This window comes from Sardina pilchardus, chromosome 19 (assembly GCF_963854185.1).
Source record: "Sardina pilchardus chromosome 19, fSarPil1.1, whole genome shotgun sequence".
NCBI lineage: Eukaryota > Metazoa > Chordata > Actinopteri > Clupeiformes > Clupeidae > Sardina > Sardina pilchardus.
The window spans coordinates 23526471-23546471 of record NC_085012.1 but is presented as its reverse complement, the minus strand read 5'-3'; the positions used below and the strand labels follow the sequence as shown (position 1 = coordinate 23546471).

Sequence of the window (20001 nt, the reverse complement as noted above, 5' to 3'; positions counted from 1 at the left end):
CACACAGTAGTCTTTTGTGGAAGCACAGGCATTTGAAGACATTCCACCACTGCCAAATCTTTCCAGCAATCCTTATAAAACATTCCTTCACACTCTCAGTCATGTTCAGATGAGAGAGAGAGAGAGAGAGAGAGAGAGAGAAGGAGAGAGAGAGATAGACAGAGATAGAGAGAGACTGAGAGAAAAACAAACTTCTCCAGGTTCTACAAAGCTTCTGTAAACGGACCACCCCTGAGATCTCCACTTTATCAGCCATCACAGGCACACACTTAACGCAAATATGTAATCTAGAACATCACAACATGGGGAGGTTCCAAAGCTTTGGGGGGCCTCTTAAAACTTCTCAGTTCCAATATCCAGTTCTTGTAATTGTGTCAGTAGCCTACTAACTTTTAGTATGCCTTTTACACACATCTAGCATGTCATAACATGGAACGGTGGATGGAGAGCAAAGGGAGGCTCAAGCATTCAGTGGCGTTGATTCAGTCAAGTATTCAGCCTTGATGTTGTCTGAGAGTCCCTCACGAGGGCCATTTGGTGATCATATCTATAGTCTTTCATCTAGAAGGACTCGCATATGTCCCCAATCGCATTAAGATCTGTTCCAGTAAGCTGCTATTTCAACTGAACAAAACTAAACAAATATGCTACTTAAAGAGTGTCCCCCCCACCCACCCACCCATGAAAACAACAAAACATTTCCATGAAAACAACAAGTTATAGCACGTCTTACCTTGCTCCTTTATTTGACGAATCTGCTTCACAGTTTCTTTCAAGATTGCACATTTGTCAGGCTTGACATTGAAGTTGTCAATGTCGTTGAAGTTGGCGAAGATCAGCTCGGCGAGCTCTTCGATGTATTTATTCTCGTGCTCCCGGTTGCGCTTCTCAGTGCTTCGTTTGGTGCTGCGGAAAACAGACGGGAGAGAGATCAAAGTCACTGGGCTGAAGGTGCCACCGAAAATAAACACAGGAGCCCAAAGCAGTGCGCGGCCAACCCCCACCACCGGAAAACAAAATCAAGGGGGTTTTCATTTCGTTTATCTCCAAAGTGAAGACAGGAGCAAATACACAGCATTTACCTGCTACACTGCTGAAAACACCGTTGAGAAGGCCTCGTGGTATAAATGACTGGTTCTAATGACATATACACTATACACACTAGCTCTAACACTTACAGATGTGCTTTAAGAACACACAGGTGAAACTACTCTATAGGTTTTAAAATGAGCAATTCTTAAACGGATAGTTCCGGCCCTTGATGAATCGCATTTAGATAGATAGATAGATAGATAGATAGATAGATAGATACTTTATTGATCCCCAAAGGGAAATTCAATTTAATGTTGTTGTAAAGTCCAACATATACTTTGACTGCATTTCGTTCTATATCAATGCACGAACACAGTTTACACAAAAGTTAGGGTAGCTGCGTCTCTATGTTGCATGGCAACCATTGAGATGGAGGAAATATATTTCTTGGAAGAATTTTCCTTGCTGTGCATTCGCTTCATGAAAATCTTGCTAGATAGACGTGGTAACAGCTTTAGAAAAGCAATAAGGCACTTGAGTCCGTAATTTACACTGATCTGAGAACAGCCAAGGGTCCCTTAGACTACGGCCTCCCGGGGCTTACTGCTTAATTATAGATTACGCACACCCCTCCCCCAATCATCTTGACCTCTAGCTTCATATTCAGTGACTGGGTGTGCAATTAAAAAAGGGAGATGATAACTGGATGACCTTCATAATCAGCTAAACTGGTGACTATGACGCTGCTCGTGAAAGCTTACTATACAGTGAATGAGTGACGCATGTCGTTTTTGGTCTACACACCACAATGGTCTTGTCACGCAAGATATGTGGGGGGAGAGGAGAGCGTGGAACTTGAACGGCCATTTAAGCGATCACGTAAACAAATAACCTCAGTGTGAAGTTGTGAAGGAGGCCCAGTCACATCGAAACTCGAGTTGTCACTAGTTCACAGCTGTGGCGCTGAGAGCGGAGTTGGCGACCTTCAGAGCTCAGCTCTCCGTCACTCAACGAGGAGAGTCCACCCTAACGCCTGACCACACAGAAACTGCCAGCGATGGAAGTCCGCTGAGGGGCCCCTTTTGCTTTTGCCCCAAGAGTATGAGACTTGCCAGTTTGTCAGGCTGCAGTGAGGCCAACACACACACACACACACACACACACACACACACACACACACACACACACACACACACACACACACACACACACACACACACACACACACACACACACACACACACACACACACACACACACACACACACACACACACACACACACACACACACACACACACACACACACACACACACACACACACACACACACACACACACACACACACACACACGCCTTGTCTGTGCAGCTCTATCAGAGGGCTTGCACTTTCGATTCAGGCTGGAGCCTCTTCAGCAGTATTTGTGTTGCGTGGATGGAAAACAGCTTCGGCAAACATGTCGCCCACTGCACTTTTCTGGTTTTTGGTTCCCCTCCACGCCACCCCACCCCACCCCACCCCCTCATCCCTTTCTCTATGAATGGATAATAGACAGCGAGGTTTATCTGAGTCAGTGGAAAGTTGGCTGAGTAAAGATGGGGGGGGACGTACAAGCTTTATTTAGCAACATCACCAGCACCTGGGCATCAGCAAGGAAGCTATAGGAGCTATATTGGGCTTTTTGTAGCGGTTCAATAGTTCAGAGGCCAAGCATACGCTAAAGGAAGGGGGGGGGCTTAGGCTGCAGTTGTTAGCGCTACGGGGGTCAAACGGTCAGGGGAAATATGAGCCCCTGGGACACGGCCAGCAGATGACACAAGGCTGCCGCTGAAGCAGGTGTTTGTCACTGTGCGTGAGTGTTTGAGAGACAGGGTGTAAGTGTGTTGTGTGTGTTTGTGTGAGATGGAAAGAGCGTGGAGCATGTGTGTTTTAGTATGTGTATGTGTGAAAGAGAGAGTGTGTGTGTGTGTGTGCGCGTGCATTTGGCTGTATGCGTGTGTACATGCATGTGTCTGAGCACCTGTGCATATGTGTGTGAATGTCCGTTGGTGAGGGAGTGTGTGTGTGTGTGTGTCTGTGTGTGAGTGTGTTCGCTGTTGAGCAGATCTTACCTCGGGCCTAGTAGCTCTGAGGAACATTCTTTCCGTTTCTGAGCCTCTGTCCGGCCAGAGTCCGAAGAGTTATCTCCTACGCCACTCATCTTCAATGCATATCAGCGACTGCACACCAAAACAGAGAAAAAGAGAAAGAGATAAGTTAATATTAAAAAGAATCAATACAATTTTGCAAAGACGTTACTCCTTAAACACACTTCGCTGTTGGGGGCTTGTTAGATGTACCGCAATTTCCCTATTAGCCACGGCTTATACATTGATTTTGCAAAATTTCTTCAGCTATAAAGGTCAACACAGTTAATATGGGGCAGTTAAACTGAGGCAGTTAATATGGCATTAATATGGATTTGCTTCTTTTATTTGGCATAAAACACTGTCCTGCGGCTTATACCCAATGCGGCTAATACACAGGAAATTACTGTACAACAAAGCCTCGATATTGATCAAATTGATGGCACTTCAACAACTTCCCATAAGAAATGATGTTTTATGATGCACCTGATCACACTCAGGTAAGAACAGCGGTCTCACTTGCTAATTGCTCCTCCAGTGCCCATTACAGATGTGTCACAGATGTGCTGCACCACACCGCTAACCGCGCGCACACACACAACAAAACAAAAAACCCTAATGAAACTGCACATGGCTGCGGAGTGTGAATTAGTGAAGTTTGTGCAAAGTCACCCATCTCCACTCTTGATTTAATTTGAAACTTGAATAAGTCGTTAAAGAGACAAGGGGCCGAGGAAGCGCACTGAGCTGCTGGGCAGACTTATTAGGAGGTCACACTCATGAGATATGGGTCAGAGCTTAGGGGCATGGGGGGGGGGGGTAAGGGTGAGAGAGAGAGAGAGAGAGAGAGAGAGAGAGAGAGAGAGAGAGAGAGAGAGAGAGAGAGAGAGAGAGAGAGAGAGAGAGAGAGAGAGAGAGAGAGAGAGAGAATGAGAAGGGGCGAGGGAGGGTGAGAGAAAGGGGTAGAGAGAGAGAGAAAGAGAGACATAGATAATGAGAGAGAGCAAAAGAATAAGAGAAAAATGGAACGAAAAAGAAAAAAAAACATTTCAATTATTTCCTCTGCCAGCACGGCTCCCATGAGAGCTAGAGAGAGAGAGAGAGAGAGAGGAAAGGAGAACAGACAGAGACCGAGGTGCCTGATTTCTCATCGCTCACCACAACCACATCCAACCCTTATTTCAACACCAACCGACCTGCACTGTTCATAACAGATCACAACATACCAAAACCTCATACTAACAACAAACTTGTCCTTCCTGCCCATTGAAAACAAAAACACCAAATTATCACAAACTACACCCAAAATAACCTCCTCTCGCGCCAACACCCAACTACCATCATCCCACCTCGTGTCCTCGTCACATACACCCCCACTTTCACACACACACACACACACACACACACACACAGATCATACTATCACAACAACCTTAATCTGTCTGCAACTGCGGCACTGCTGGCTGGGCACTGCACCCATACATCTGTGCACCAGGGATGCTAATTAGAGATGTGCACACACACACACACACACACACACACTAAAGAAACGCACAAGGCAGGCCTCCCCTTTCCACCATCATCATCATGCATTATTGAGGCCAGCGGTGGCTTTCTAATCAGCGCCGGCCCAGTTAGAGGTGGGAGCAACAGAGCCACTCACCACCACCATGAGGAAATCTGGTTTATAAGCCACTGCAGCAGCCACAGGGCTCCACACACACTGGCCCTTCTGTGTGCCAGGCTAGCCTATGGCATGGCAAGCAAGGAGTGAGTCGGCCCAGCATGTAATGTACTGTACGCAATGCCGTGCATGCTTTTAAAAATAAATAAATAAATAGAATAAAAAACGCATGTGTAAAAGTATGGAGGACACATGTGTAACAAATGTAGAAGGGCCTCTCTCAGGATGTTCAAGATGGCTCAGAAAGTAGCTTCCCCCCTCCTCTCAACATCAATCACGCTGTTGGAGACGTCCGACAATGTCAGGGGTTAACTATGCAACCGTGTATGTATGAAGTGCTTAGCAGTGCAATCTTAACCATTCACAGCACAAATGTTGCTACTGCACAATTGTGGCTAATCAGACCTGTAAAATACAAAGGTTACAAAAACTGAAAATGCCTCTGTGCATATCCCTAATTCCTTATCTTTTATCTTTTCTCAGTGTTTATTCTAGTGACATAACTCTAGCACGAGGGAGGAGGTGTGTGTGTGTACGTGTGTGTGTGTGTGTGTGTGTGTGTGTGGAGCCGTGCTTGCAGACTGCGCGTTGCCGTTCCATGCGGCTGCCACGCCGCGTTAGGTGCAGGGCTGTTCCCAGGAGTCAGGCCCCAGCCAGCCAGCCAGCCAGCCAGCAGCACACGGCCGTTACGTAAGAGAGAGAGAGAGAGCTGAGGCAGCCGAGCAAGCCAGCCTCGATCTGGAGCCCCAACGCCGCTCACGCATGCACGCACGCAAACACACACACACACACAGACGCACACACGCAGGCACAGCCTGCAGAGTTGACTGAACGACGCATTAGCAAAGAGAATCCCTGCTGGATTGCAGTGGCCTACTTTACCCAAATGACAGGCAGTGGAATCGAAAGCAATGGTTATATGAACATAGGAGAGAAAGAGAGAAAGAAAGAAAGAAAGAAATTAAGAAAGAGAGAAAAGAGGAGAGAAAGCAAGCGAGTGAGTGAGTGAGTGAGAGTGGGAATATATGTGAGAGTGCATGTGTGCCTGTGTGTGCGCGCCTGTGTGTGTGTGCGCGTATGCGTATGCGTGTGAGCGTGTGTGTGTGTGTGTGTGTGTGTGTGTGTGTGTGTGTGTTGGGCAGAGGCAGCAAAAGCAAGTGGGTGGTGATTTGAAGCATCCAGAGTAAGACAGTATCCTGTGGCAGTATCCGTTTGGAAATGTCTAAATACGGCCCCGATGACTGGAAAGCCTTTCTGCTAAATGACAGGACTCCCTTTTTTATTAGAGGACTGGACATGCCCCTATTCCCAACGCAAACAGCACTGCGGTCAAACTCACAGGGCTGCAGAGAGAGAGAGAGAGAGAGAGAGAGAGAGAGAGAGAGAGAGAGAGAGAGTGAGAGGAGAGAGAGAGAGAATGAAGAGAAACAGAACAACGAGGTAGGAGGGCAGAGGACAGCTCAGAGAGAGAGAGAGAGAGAGAGAGAGAGAGAGAGAGAGAGAGAGAGAGACTGAAGTCTCAACTAAGTTACCGCTCTACCATCTCTGGACAACATTTACACAAGTGCCTGACCACAACGCCTGTTGCTTTTCACACAGGCAATAACACCCTCAGCACATGCTTCTCTCTCTCTCTCTCTCTCTCTCACACACACACACAGTGATTCCACATCTCAATGACAAACCCATGAGGTGGTGGCCAGGTGCAACAGAGGGGTGGGGGGGGGGGGGGGGGGTGCAGCACCAAGGACAGCGGAGGGGAGCGGCTAAAGCTTCAGGTCCTTCCACCAGCTCAGAGTGTGTGCGCACACGCTTGTGTGTGTGTGTGTGTGTGTGTGTGTGTATCTGTGCCGAAGCCAGCACGGTCGCTCAGATGACGGCTAATTCGGCTAATTACGGTGCGGGAACAGTCAGATGCTTGCCAGGGGATTAGCACAGGAAGCTAGCAGTGACGGCCGCCAGCTGCTATTCCACCCGCTCCCCAGGAGAAAGTCCGACAGCAGGAATAAAGACGTACACAGGGGCTGACTGACTAGCACACACTTAGCATAACACGCACAGAATACATACTACATGTCATATCATATGCTACACATGTATGTTAAATCGATTTATGTGCGAATCAAAGTCACAGAGGATTATGTGTGTGTGAAACTCAAAAAAGGGACTTTCTACACACGAGAGCGAAACAGAGAGAGAGGAGAGAGAGAGAAAGTAGAAAGGGGAAATGTGAACTTTGAATGGTATTTAGATAAAAAAAAACCTTTCCTGGACTGATTCCAGACACACACACACACACACACACACACACACACACACACACACACACACACACACACAAGGATCTGCTACTAAAATGACTTGTGCCCTCTAGGCGACTGTACAATCATTTAATGTGTTCATGGAATCCCACTCAACAGCAGGAAAGGCCACTGTGTTGATGCCTCTGACCGTAGAGAGAGAGAGAGAGAGAGAGAGAGAGAGAGAGAGAACAGGAAAAAAGGTGTGGAAAGAGGGGAAAGAAAAAAAAGAGCGGATGTAATGATATGATTTATTTTGGGTGACCCGTTCTGCCGCGGGTCTGTGCCGATAATTGAATTCTCAGGAAGAGTCGATAGTATCTCGGACGCTGAAGGTGCAATCGTTGAAGTGAGCGAGCATTTCAAAAACAAGAAAAAAAGGAATGAAAATGGCACCTGTTCAGCCATAACGTTTGCTTACTGCTAATAACAAGATTAGGGCAAATAAAGGCAATTAGAGGGTTTTACTGCCACGCTTAATGGGGCTGGACTACACCATCAAACCAGCTCCACTGATGGCGGAGAGAGAGGGCAGGGGAGAGGAGAGGAGAGGACTTTTCCCACTGCTACTGTTTAGAGGAGTTTTAAGCCACCACACATCAAGAGGGTTGAACAATGAGGATGTACTTTTCTTATTTCCTTCCTGAAATAATAATAATATAAAAAGAATAAAAAAAAAAATTAACAAATGAGTCACTAAGTTTCTGTGTGTTTCTGTGTGTTCCTTTCTGACCAGACGATCGGACAACCGCCTGCTCCGGGCTGAGGCAGCACTCTTGAGAAGTGCGCCACCACGTCTATGAAAGCGATAGTTGCCTTATCAGTGGTTCTATCACTAGGCTTTATGGCCACAAGAAGAGTCTAACAGGGAGGGGAGGGAGGGGAGGGGAGAGGAGAGGAGAGGATTTTTGAGCTTTTTCCGAAGGCGACCGAAGACGTTGACTCTAAGCAGAGCGAGGTTCATCGATGATGTTCACTGCACTGGCACAACTTCCTCCTTCCTTCCTCCTCCTCCAGCACCAGCATCCACTCCAGCCCTGCTACAGCTGATGGAGCTGGCAGAGGAAAGGGGAGGAGAGGGGAGGAGAGGACCCATAGGTGCACCTGTTGGCCCCACCGGTGATATAAGAGCTGCACTTCAATTACCAGCAAAACTCCCCCTCTACTCCTTTAATACAAAACACAGTCACACACACACAGTCACACAGTCACACACACACACACATGTTAACCGACTAAAAAGACAGAAGGTCTTCTGAAGAAATAGTTATGTAGAAATCATCATACCCTGTGGTTTCAGTGAGTGGGACATCATTTATAGGTTTTAAATAAAAACACTTGTCAGTTCTGTCTGGGGTAATGATGATTAGTTTGAGTTTTATCAGCAGACACTCAAAACACCACACTCCCTTCCCTGCTCTGGCTCTCACACAAGGGAGTTTGTTCAGAGGGAGCGAGAGAAAGAAAGGAGTGTGTGTGTGTGTGTGTGTGTGTGTGTGTGTGTGTGTGTGTGTGTGTGTGTCAGTGCTGAACCAGCGCTTAGATGCGAGGCTGTGGCTGGCATTGCTCTGGAGCCCAGCGGTCAGATGCCGCCTCTTGGTCAGAAGGCGCCGAGTGCAGACGAGATCTCACGACCTCAACACACTCTGGAGCAGTGGCAAGGTCGACACAAGGGCAACACCGCCAACACTGCTGGAGACACCACACACACACACACACACACACACACACACACACACACACACACACACACACACACACACACACACACACACACACACACACACACACACACACACACACACACACACACACACACACACACACACACACACACACACACACACACACACACACACACACACACAAAGTACTTCAGACAGCAAGCCACAACCTCACATTTGAGTTCTGCTTCACACTGATGCAGTCTCTCTCGCACTCACTCTCAAACACACGCACAACGAGGCGATCACTACAACATACACTGTAATTATCAGGGCTTAAATGTCTGTGTCTGGAGTTATCAGAAACATTTGAAACCATTGTACAAATATCAGTTTTCAGATCTCCCATGGCCTGAACAAAGACATGGTGTCGTGCCTGAGAACTTAAAGCCCAGAATTACATACCTGTCTGTGACAAGCAGACCCCCCCCCCCCCCCCCCCCCCCCCCCAAACAGAGGTTTAAAACACCCCCCCTCCACACACATCCGCCAAAATTGGCATATTGACACGGCTGCAATATCTATTATTCATGAGGAGTGAGAGGGAGAGCGCAGTGAGAAACTCACCACTCTAACCCAGTTAGAGTCCTGCCAGAGCTGGAGAGGGAGAGAGAGAGAGAGGAGAGAGGAGAGAGGAGAGAGAAAGGAAGAAAAAGAGAAAGAGAAAAAGAGAGAAGGAGAGAGACCGAAAGAAAGAGAGAGGGGAAGAGAAAGAGAAAAAGAGGAGGAGGAGAGAGAGAGAGGGGGGTGGCTAAAGTGAGAGAGAGAGAGAGAGAGAGAGAGAGAGAGAGAGAGAGAGAGAGAGAGAGAGAGAGAGAGAGAGAGATCTGGCTGAGTGCGGTGGAGCTCCACGCCGTGCTGGCCCATCGGAGAGCCCTGCGGTGCAGGGGCAGAGCCTCCTCCTGGGCCCGAGTCTGGGCCTGGCTGGGGTAGGCGCTGTGCTCACAGGGGGCATCAATTATTTACACACAGCAGGGCTGGGGCAGGGGGTGGAGTCCAGCACGCACACATCTACGGGATGAGACAGGAGGAGGGGACAGAGCGAGAGAGCCGATTGGAGCAGAGGAGAGGAGGGGAGGGGTCAGAGATAGGGAAGCCGCCTGTGAAACTGACATGGCCCTGATCTGCGCTAGAGGAGGACCGCTGTGTCCAGTCCCTGGCCAGCTGTCTGCTCTCTGGACAGAGGGGAGAGGAGGAAGAGGGGAGAGGAGGAGGAGAAGAGAAGAGAGGGGAGGGGGAGAGTGGAGGAGAGGAAAGGAGGAGCAGAGGAAAGGAGATGACAGGATGGCAGTGAGGACGTGCCACCAAAGTCGTGCGCCACCCCACACACCACAGTCTGGCACTCCACACACACACACACACATACACACACAAGCTTGACTAACACATCCACAGGCCAGGACTCCAGCAGACAGCAGCATGGTACTCTTGGACACGGTTGATTTCACTTAAACACACACACACACACCCCAAACTCTACTCTCTCCTTATAACACAGGTGGGACTATCAGCAGCTGCAGAGGCTGGCCACAAACACACACACACACACACACACACACACACACACACACACACACACACACACACACACACACACACACACACACACACACACACACACACACACACACACACACACACACACACACACACACACACACACACACACACAGTCTCTAGATTTCATTTTACTGAGCCTCTACAGTATGTGTGTTACAATAGCATTAACATGCCGAACACTGCTTCCCTTGCTAATGTCTGAGCAGCAAATAATAAAGCAGTGAAATTGTGGAGAACTACAAAATAATCAGACGCTTAAAAAGCATTTTATCAGCCTGTTGAATTTAATGAGTGAATTTAATGTGATTTCTCCGCAATAAAATACAGTGTGATTTTTGATGCACTTCAATGCAAATCTAATCACTATCCTTTTACCTCACGGTGGATCAATTCCACATCACTCAAAAGAGGTCGGCGCAGGGGTCAACTAGGTCATAATTTCATCACACTGTGTCGATTGATTGACATCTCGGACTGGCCAATCCATGGCGATGACCTGATTAATGCAGCCAATGACTCCATGGACAGAGGAGGCTGGGAGCGGGATTGTGTGGTAGTGCGTGTGTGTGTGTGTGTGTGTGTGTGTGTGTGTGTGTGTGTGTGTGTGTGTGTGTGTCGAGTTCACCGGAGACCTGTCACAACGGGGAGGCCCCGGGTGTCTTCTCACCGTGGTCAGATTACAGGAGCAGCCCAGGCCGTGTCATGGCAGGGCTGTGAGAAACCTCAGAGTGAGCGCTCATCATGCGTGTTCAGGGGCGAAACGACAACAGAACGCGGAACTAAAAACCCAAAACCCTCAAAAGAGATCTTCAAAATAAAACAAAGTTACAGAGAATGACTCAGTTGTAGCAAACTAACCAGATGCCTATGTTCAGGCTGTCTTTGATCACCCTGCAATATAATAATAATAATAATAATAATAATTATCATCATCATCATCATCTGCGTTCATTAGTCTCATTTGATTTATTAAACACCAGGAACTTTAATCTGTAAATACATTTAGAAAATTCCAGCAACTGGATTCAGGCGCAATTTAACGACAGCGTTTCGCGGAGATAAAGCTGCTGTTAAAACACTTCGAGAAGCACTTTGCGTCGCCTCGTTGGCCGTCCGTGAACTGGGCTCCGACAACTATGCGATGCAATCTCTGGACGTCTCCGCCACACTTGCGTCCCTCCGGCGTTCTCCATCGATGGCTTTTCCAGAACCGCGCTTATTTTCGTTCCGCCTCGGCGACGTGTGAGGCCAATTTTAGGTGAACACCTTTGGAACGACGCTCGACCGGTGTGAGCCGTTTAGGAGGGCTTTTTCTCCTGCGGGGCTGCTAACGCGGCGTCGGCAGTGGACAGTCCTCGAGGGCAGCGATTTCTGCTTTCACTCTGACTGGACTTCCTCGCTGACGGCCCCGCTTTTAGACAGCTGTGCAGCGGAGACGCAAACGCACAAACATGTGACCACACACACACACAAACACACACATACACACACACATACACACACAAACACACAAACAAAGCTAACCAACTACACACACAGAAACCAACCACAGACACATACATACAGACACATGAATGCAGGTCTTTCTGTCTCTCGAGGAAAGGAGACATCCCACTGCCAAACACAGAGGGAGACAGAGAGACCAAGAGGGAGAGGGTATGTATGTGTGTGTGTGTGTGTGAGAGAGAGCGAGAGGGCGAGAGAGAGAGAGCGAGAGACAGAGAAAGTGTGTGTGTGTGTGTGTGTGTATGTATGTGAGCGAGAGCGAGAGAGAGCTAGAAAGCCAGGGAGAAAGAGAGCGTGTGTTCTTCATTCATATCTGTTTATTTCATTCATTTATTTTCTACAGCAATGTTTACTTTGTTTTTAACATGGGGAAATCTATATAATTGTATCATTCTAAAATGACTTCCATTTGAGATATTAGTATTGCCTGGATAGTTTTGTTTGGCTAGCGTTAGTAATATTGTACACTTATAGTCACGCCAATAAAATCCTATGAATTTGAATTTGAGAGAAAGAGAGACAGAAAGAAAGAAAGAAAGAAAGAAAGAAAGAAAGAGAGAGAGAGAGAGAGAGAGAGAAAGAAAGAGAGAGACAGAGACATAAAAAGAGGGAGAGAATGCGAGAGAGGTGCTAGTGTGCTAACAGGCCTGGTCAGTGAGACAGCAGTGATAACAGTAAATAAAGACGCTCGTCATAGTGTTGTTCTCTGGTGGGAAATGAAGGCTGAAACTTTTGGCCATGACGTTCGGTGATTCACAGAGTTAATATGTGACACTGGTGAGGAACGGCTGATGACAACATGCTGCCGCAATCACACACACACACACACACACACACACACACACACACACACACACACACACACACACACACACACACACACACACACACACACACACACACACACACACACACACACACACACACACACACCAATCTGAGCGAAAAACATTTTGGGTGACAGTCTTCTTTCATTTCAGAGGGAGTCAGGAGGGAGTTTCAAAAACGAAACTACACACCCACAACCACACACACTCCTACACTAGCACTCAATCCAGGCTCGGCTGTCAGATCATTCCAGGCGGCGTGAGAGCGGGAACACTAGCTCATAACAGATCGCAACAGCTCATTAGTGGCTTCATGTGTGTGGCCGCCCCTGACTCACTCCCTTTCCTAAATGACGGGGCACAGCTCTGTGGGTCGACGCCACCAAACCCACGCCATGAGCTGAGGCCGGCGAGCACCGGTCATTTGACAAAGGTCGGTTCTCACCACAGGGGATCAAATCAGACGTAAAGAACATGCCAAATATCACCCAGGCCAATCGTCCTCTAGTTTGGAGAGTGTGTTGACCAAAGAATGAGAAACTAGAATGTTCCATCTCTGACTCTGAATAGATGCACAACGGCCATATAAACACAGCCATGTGTTACACATACTCTTCACTCTTCTTGTAAAAGTATCCTCAAAGAAGCCTGATAACGAACCAACACAAGATAATTTGACTACACATCATAAGCATATTTGATTATAAACAGGTCATGAGTCACCAATGCCACAAATGAGCAGTTGGGGAAGAGAGGTGATCCCCCTGCCCATCCACAGCAGTGAAACTCTTAAGTGAGACATGACTGTGGGGTAGGGACAGTTTGAGTGACATGCATAGCACGGGCCATCCCTCTTGCTGCTAGAGCCTGGCATACGAGCAGCACAGCACACTCTCAGCAGGTTGCAGCAACCTTTGCTTGAGCCATAACTTTTAATCTTCTGAGCTATGAGCCGTGTGTGTGTGTGTGTGTGTGTGTGTGCATGAACGTGTGTGTGTGTGTGTGTGTGTGTTGGGGGATTACGACTACAGACACACCCAGTGTTTATGACACAGCCAGCCCTGTGTCCTGTGCAGGCACCGCCATTAGAGGGGGCTTTTCTAGGAGGGTAGCCGGCCTTTGACGGAACACTCTGGAAGGTAGCCTCGTGGATAGAGAGCGAGAGAGAGAGTGAGAGAGAGAGAGCGCGCGAGAGAGAGAGAGAGAGAGAGAGAGAGAGAGAGAGAGAGAGAGAGAGAGAGAGAGAGAGAGAGAGAGAGAATGCCTTTCATTTGAGCCGAGCGCTGCAACGCAACGCAGTGCACAACAACGCTCCCGCAGCACACGGGACAGGGCAGCGGGATTAGAGGCCACAGAGCTGCCTTCACTTAACCGGCCGTGGACCTGCTCTTAGACCTGGTGCACTACACCTCACCAGGGACACGCACATCCAGCCCTCGGACCTTCACCAAACCAATATCAATGGAAACACACACACACACAATTTACACTATGTGGACAAAAATATTGGGACCTCTAGCCGTAACACTGAGAATCTTTTAGGACATCCCTTTCTAAATCTATAAGCATCTCGGGGCTGTAGCAGCTTCCACTTCTTTGGGAAGGCAATCTGGAAGATTATTTGCCCATTCATCTAGAGGTGTGAGGTTAGACACTGAGAAGGCCTTACAATGGCCCGGTTTCCCAGAATCGTTAAGAAGCTCTTAAGTTCTAAGAACTTCTTAGGAGCGTTGTAAGAATGTTCTAAGAACGCTCCTAAGAAGTTCTTAGCACTTAAGAGCTTCTTAACGATTCTGGGAAACCCGGCCAATGTCTGTTAGTTCACCCTAAAGATGTTCCATCGGGCTGCGGTCAGGGCACCGCGTGGGTCAGTCAAGATGTTCCGCGCCAAACACACCCAACTATGCTTTCGCGGACCTTGCTGTGTTTCATATGACAGTACCGCTCTCGAATTTGACGGAGCGTTTCGGACCGACCCATTCTTTCACAGATATTTGTGAATGCAGACTGCATGACTAGGTGCTTGACTTTATACATATGTGGCAATGAGTCTAAATGAAACATATGAATTTGGTACCCCTATACTTTTGTCCATACAGTGTATGTACTGTACTCCCCCCCCCCCCTTCCTCTTTCTATGCCTTTAAATATGTTTCTCTATCTCTCTCTTTCTCCACTTATCCTCCCTCTTGTGCCTCTATCTTTTGTACAAAAAGTCCACACAGACACACTTGCACATTTATACACCCTCTGCCCTACCTCTTTCCTTCTTTTACAAACACTGCACTTGGGTCACACACACACACACACACACACGCACACACACACACACGCTAACACACGCACACACGCACACACGCACACACGCACACACGCACACACGCACACACGCACACACGCACACACACACGCACACACGCACACACGCACACACACGCACACACGCCAGGATCTTCACTCATGTTAGAGCATATTAAATTTCCTCTTTGGGTGGGAAGAGTGGCATCGCGGGCCAAGACACACATCAGGCGCAGCGCAGCGCTGCCATCATCGACCGTTATTAACCAACCCCACAAAGCCATTACCAAAGCGTCCAGCTCCGTCCAGCACTGCCAAAGCCCACCGCTACGGCTACAGCCGCCCTCCTCCTGGACACGCCAACGCGCCAGATGTGCCTTCATTAGCTGGCTCTTACAGCAAGGAGGAGAGCAAATCAGAGAGTGTGTGTGTGAGAGTGTGTGTGTGTGTGTGTGTGTGTGTGTGTGTGCACATCTGATACCCTGTTTCTGTATTTTCAATGCATCAACGTGCACCTAAGTTGTATGATTTGGCCGTACGGTTTCCCTTTAAAAGGCCGTGTCTACAAAGCTTATTGAATTCAGCTAATTCAGTTGTGCATCGTGAGTAAGAGGAGTGAGATACTAGTGCGCGATAAGAATGAAGCATTTTACAGCCTCGCCGCTTATTAAAATGAGGATGCTCATGACTCCCGAGTGCAGCGGAGTCCTTGTTAGAGAGAGCAGGAGCTTTGTTGGGCAACCACTGCGCTGGGAGGGAAGGTGACCGTCCAATCAGTCTAAGAGGGGGCACCAGGAGGTGTCCTCTGATAGAGCTGTGCAATAACAGTGCAACGCACCAAGCATCTTGGAGAGGGAGTGTGTGTGTGTGTGTGTGTGTGTGTGTGTGTGTGTGTGTGTCATTTCACAGTACGAGTGGGAAGAGGAGCTGAAGTCTTGTACTAGGAATGTGTGTGTGTGTGTGTGTGTGTGTGTGTGTGTTCTCCGCTATTGGAAGAGACCCCCCAGAGCCACTGAGCTGGTAGAGCATAAGAGAACAGGAAACGAAAGAAAATGAGAGCAATCACAGGAGGCATGAGAGAGAGAGAGAGAAAGAGAGAGGGAGAGAGAGAGGGAGAGAGGGAGGAGGGAGAGACAGAGAGAGAAGGGGAGATAAGTGAGAGACACAGGAGGAGGAGAGGAGGTGGAGGAGATGAAAGAGGGAGTAGTGGAGACAAGACCAGTGGGAGTAGTACGAACACCAGTGAAAGTGTGTGAGTGTGAGTGTGTGTGTGTTCCTCCTCTAATGACTGCTTTCAGATTATAGCACTTATGTGACATATATACTGTACCTTGTCATCAAGCACTTTTGAATTTCGTATTTGGAGAGAGAGAGAAAGAGCGAGAGAGAGAGAGAGAGAGAGAGAGAGAGAGAGAGAGAGAGAGAGAGAGAGATCAAATGGCGAGAAAAACAAAAAACAAGAGTAAAAAACCAAGGTGGCGGTGTGCTGGTGACAGACAGGAGTAAGAAAGAGGAAGGGAAAGTTTTCCTCTCCACCCTTCCTCCATTTCCAAGCGCTCTCTCTCTCTCTCTCGGTCACTTTCACCTGCTCAAGTTAGCCACCAACGAGTCTCAGAAATCTAAGAAGGTGGGCCCAGGGTGCTGTGCTGATACGACAGCCCTGTTGAAATCTTTGGTCGGGTCAAAGGTCGTCCCAGAGCGCAGACACACTTTAGCAAACTAACCTTCAACTTCACTTCATTTGAAGAGTTGAGGCCGGCGGGGGGGACAGTAGATCAATAGATATCTCCCAGGCCCTCAGTTTCATCTGCTCACAGTTCTACATATACAGTCTATGGCTGATATGGACTGATTGCTCACTTTTGTTTTTTTAAACAAAAATAAAAGCCAGGGTTTTGCAGTTTGCTTCTAGACCTCAGTATGTCTGTCAGGTGGAAAAGACCCTTATCTGGTGAGAGGAGGGAGGAGGAGAATGAGGAGGAGGAGGAAGAGGAGGAGGAGTTCCCTTCATCTTCATCTCTCCTCCGCCCCAACGCTCGTCTCCCTCTCTCACCACTGGTCCCCTCCTCTCCTCTTTCCACTACAATTACAGAGGGATAATGGCTATAAAGAGGCTGCCTCGGATGGCAACAGGAGGAGGGAGAAAAAAACCCAGAAGAAATATGGAGCCTCCATTTACGGAAAGCTGATCACATTCATGAATCTTTTACGCCGACGGCCCCTCGGACAGGACGTGGGGAGGGACCGCATAATAAACGCATTAAGGGAGGAAGCGGCAGAGGCAGACGTGCAGGGGGGCAACTTCAAACAGATTGCCCCCCTCCCCCCCCTTTTCCTCTTCTATCCACCCCACCCCGGAAGAGAAGGATGAATATGGTAGGAGGGGTGGTAGAAATAAATATAGATTTTCCTCATACTCCTTCTCTCAATGCCTTTCCGTGGCACTATGCACGAGTGATTTATCTCGCGGAGCTCACGGAGCGGCGGATAAATAAATAGGGCAGCTTCTCCCAGAGAAAAGTAATGGGGCTGGGAGGAGTGGACGGCCCTTATCAATACATACTGCGTTACATTAGACCCACATATGGAGGGGGGGTGGGGGGGGGGAGCTAATCAATGGATCTCTGAAGAACCGCCCTCCCCTTCCTCCTTCACCCCCCCTGGGTTGAGAAGGAGACATGAGACTCTTAGGAGAGAATGGACTATTAATATATATTCATATGTGATTTTATAATAGACTTGCACTACCTTCTGAACTCTGAGTGCCTTAGCATCCCTTATGGGATTACAACACACTAGTGTTTTAAGATTGCTTCCAAATTGACCCATTCGTCCTAGTCTTACTATTGAAATGTAGTGAAGATAATCTACTGTATGTACATCTTAGCCTTATAGCATGAAGACTTTTATTTTATTCATACTAAATGAATATGTACTTTTGTAACCATACAGTACATTTGTGCTAGCAGCGGTAAGCATACAGAAACATTGGAGGAGACTTACAGTAAGGCTTGGATTACATTCCAGATCTGTTCAGTGCCTGATTTGTACTGCCTCTCCTTCACTTTAACTGTATGTAAGGTGTATGTTACATGAGCGTGAACCAACAGGCCAAATGTATGTCAGTAGGAAAAGGGTCATTGACATGCGTTTTTTCCTTAGACTCAGGTCAAATTACAGCTCAAAGTAGCTGGAAAACCCAACAGCATGGCAGCGCGCACACACGCGCACACACGCGCGCGCACACACACACACACACACACACACACACACACACACACACACACACACACACACACACACACACACACACACACACACACACACACACACACACACACACACACACGCACACGCACACGCACACGCACACGCACACGCACACGCACACGCACACGCACACGTTATACAGTTATACTATGCTTCTCCTTACTGAGCAGAGGTTTTACTGGCGTACAAAAGGTTGGCAAATGACAGGGAATGGCAGAGTGTCTCACTTTCTCCAACACATACACACGCACACACACACACACACACACCTCTTTCAGGCAAGTTGTGAGCTTCTGACTGAGTGGAGTGTGAGAATGGTGGAGGTGAAGGGGCAGTGTGTAACAGGTGCGCAGGCCAGGTTAAGTTCACATCTACTCAGTTCTCCTTTCTCTGTGTGTGTGGGGGTGTGTGTGGCAACTGACTCGTCATTAAGGCTTTTCCTGCCCAACGGAAGAACAAATGAGTTCAGTTCGAAAAGACCAGAGAGGTGCTGTACACCAAAGCTCTTCTAGTGTGTGTGTGTGTGTGTGTGTGTGGCCTCTATGTGAAAAGCTTTCTCATCTACTCCTCAGACATAAGGTGAGTTACAGAGTGCCAACCTCTCTCTCACACAAACACACACACACACACAGTGTCACAGTGAGCAACTACACACCATGCACTTTTCACTAATGGCACAGTGAGGGACCAGCAAATAACATGGGTCAGTGTGTGATGGACTGTACTGTCCTGTCTTAGATGGGAGAGACAGAGTGAGAGAAACAAGAGACAGAGAAAGAGAGAGAGAGAAACAAGAGTGAGAGTGAGAGCGAGAGAAATGAGCGAGAGAGAGAGAGAGAGAATGGAGACAAAATAGAATGTGACAAACAGGGTGAGTATATTTACAAATAAAAAGATTAAGAAATGGGAGAAAAGGGTAAAATGTAGAGAGGCAGAGGAAGATAGAGGAGGGCAGGGGGTGAGAGGGGAAGAGAGAGAGAGAGAGAGATAAACAAACAAATACACACACACACACACACACACACACACACACAGAAGCCCAGTCCATAAGGCTGTGTGAGTGTGTGTGTGTGTGTGTGTCTGTGTGTGTGCGGTTGCGTCCCCTGTATGAAGAACACAGCGTCTCATAAGGAGGAGCCGTTTGAGGAGGCCCTGCGCTCACTCACAGCAGCTTATCCTCCCCCTCATCTGCTCCTAATGACAGCTGACAAACCACCAATGCAAATCCCATCCCCACCCCCTACCTCCCCCACAGCCCACAGCCTTCAGCCCTCAGCCCGGCCCCTATTGGCTCGGAGACTCCTCCTCTGCCCCGCCCCCCCGAGCAGGCGGCCCACCAATCGGGCGGCAGCACAGCGGAGAGAGGGAAGCGCTCCTCTTGGGCTTCTAACAGAACGCCGCCGCCACTGTGGAGGTCCGCGCCGGGGAGAGGAGAGGCGTCCTCCTGACTGAGAGAATAGCCTGCGCTCGGTCACATGGGGTGTGTGTCTGTCTGTGTGTGTGTGTGTGTGTGTGTGTGTGTGTGTAGCAGGTGGTGCGCACACACACACACACACACACACACACACAAAAGTCCTGAACCCACAGCCTTTGTTCTCACCCATAGCCTCTGCCTTTTGTCAGGCTGAAAACATATTAACTTTGTTGCCATTCAAAGCGCGTTAAAAGGTCAC

The 20001-nt window shown here is 48.4% G+C and overlaps 1 protein-coding gene across 5 annotated transcripts in view; it reads right to left on the bottom strand.

The window, feature by feature from the left end:
- Positions 1-20001, bottom strand: part of ncoa2 (nuclear receptor coactivator 2) — a 102553-nt gene that overhangs the window by 56624 nt on the left and 25928 nt on the right. For all 5 annotated transcript variants that reach the window (XM_062521988.1, XM_062521987.1, XM_062521990.1 and 2 more), the window contains exons 3-4: positions 3145-3252; positions 734-906 (exon numbers count right to left, since the gene is read on the bottom strand). In XM_062521988.1, the coding sequence (XP_062377972.1) occupies positions 734-906; positions 3145-3233 (262 nt within the window). In that variant the 5' untranslated portion in view covers positions 3234-3252. The remainder of the gene's footprint in view (positions 1-733; positions 907-3144; positions 3253-20001) is intronic.